The following is a 1,849-nucleotide window of genomic DNA, read 5'->3' as shown; positions in this document are numbered from 1 at the left end:
ACTATATAGTTAGCTAATGTACATTTTTTGATAACTATATTAATAAGTTACAATCCTAATAATAACAACAATCAATGGGTTTAAGCACTTGTTTTTATTCCCGGTTCAGTGCTGTTCGTAACTGTTCCAGGTGGGCCCAGGRTTGGTGTTTCTGCGGTTCGACCACAGCTTCCTGGGCCGGGGGCTGATGATGCACTGCGTGACGCCAGTGGAGCCGCTGCTGCAGTGCGTAACTCACACCATGTTCTACCAGAGGAACATCCCGGCTGTGGTGCCCAAATTCATCCTCAAAGGAGAATCCATCCAGGTGCAGCATTATGAATTTATGTTTTAGTTCTTTTAATTCATATTTTATTCAATCTTAGACATAAATAGTGAAATTGTTCCTCATTAGGTGTGAATTTGAGATTTGTTCAAATCTGAAAAGATTATTGACTGCATTTTCAGCTGCTCTACCTTTTGTTTTATTTCTGTTTTATTCATTTTTAAAATAATTTTATTTTTCACATGCCAAAATAGCTCATTATCAGTTGCAAGTTTATAACAAAAGGATTTATTCTAATTTGCCTTAATCAGCCACKGCTTTGATGGTTTAGTTCTGATCATCTTTGTAATAATTTTATCTATTTTTACATWAATTTTAATATTAAAGAAGCTTCATATTAGTGGCGAGCTTAACAACTAAGATTTATTTAGTACATTTATCATCCAGTCTGCCTTTTGAGTCACTTATGTTGTTCATTTTATGTTGTATGTATTAATACTTATTTTATTTAGAGAAATAGTTTTACTACTACCTTTGGTTTAGTCCTTCAGTATTTTGTTTTTCCATTTTATTTTTATTTATTTTATGATGTAATATATTGTTTTTTAAATCTTCAAATATTTAAGTTTTGAAATTGTTTATCATATATAAACAGTTATTAAATTTGAAAGGATAATTTTTAACCTGTAATTTTATTTTATTTAAGCTTATCTACATATTGTGAGTTCGTCGTTGATGTTAAGTTCACGTTRGAAGTAAAATAAATTATTAATTTAATTTATTAAGCAAGTTAAATGAAAACCAAAAATCCCCTTTTAAATATTTTATTTTTAAATGTTGGATCTGTTCTTTWATTGCAGTATGTTGTAGGGCTGTAGTGATACAATAATCTCACGATRYGATACACGATATTCTGCTCACRATATGATATATAGTGYGATATTCAGCAAACAATACMATTCAAYRCACTTTTGCGATTTTCTGAAAGATTTTAGAGGAACAGAGTGATTTTGGTGACATTCTGTGACTCTTATAGAGTTGAATTAATTTAACTGAAAACTGATTAAAAGCACCAACTACACAATACCTGGCTCTGGCTCTGGCTGGACATGGACACAGACTTAAAGTCTTCTGCTACACACAACAGTGTTGGTGTAGCACTTTACGGCACTAAAGTGCTACACCAACAAAATGAATCAAAGAAGTGGTGAGAAAACATGTTTCTTTTAAATGAAACAGTACAAACTGTAGCTTACATGCATTTGTAAAGTAAATAAAGTGCACCACGTACCCTGCTCTGAAAAGTTTGATACCTTTTTAACCTTGACACTTAACATCTGAAGGAATCACTCTAAGCCTGATGACCGAATCACTCTCCTGGCGAAGCAAGCAGTGAGTGAGCAAGGTGACAGTAGGATGTTACGATACTTGCGGATGAATATCGATTTTTTTCTAGCAAAGAAAATATCGATATATATCGCAAAATCAATATTATTACACAGCCCTAGTATGTTGTGTATTTCCTTCAAAATGACTTTAATTTGAAGAGATTGCTGGGTGCATGCATCACCCGCTCCTCCTCGC

At 33.0% G+C, this 1,849-nt stretch overlaps 1 protein-coding gene across 1 annotated transcript in view; it reads left to right on the top strand.

Annotated features, from left to right (window-relative positions):
• Positions 1-820, top strand: part of LOC103473999 (cholesterol 7-desaturase) — a 3,754-nt gene extending 2,934 nt beyond the window's left edge. The window contains exon 3 of the mRNA XM_008424701.2: positions 125-820. Coding sequence (XP_008422923.1) covers positions 125-334 — 210 coding nt within the window. The 3' untranslated portion in view covers positions 335-820. The remainder of the gene's footprint in view (positions 1-124) is intronic.
• The last annotated feature ends 1,029 nt before the right edge of the window (positions 821-1,849 follow it).

The sequence above is a fragment of the Poecilia reticulata genome, linkage group LG12 (genome assembly GCF_000633615.1).
Source record: "Poecilia reticulata strain Guanapo linkage group LG12, Guppy_female_1.0+MT, whole genome shotgun sequence".
Lineage (NCBI taxonomy): Eukaryota > Metazoa > Chordata > Actinopteri > Cyprinodontiformes > Poeciliidae > Poecilia > Poecilia reticulata.
This window is presented reverse-complemented; position numbering and strand designations above follow the sequence as displayed.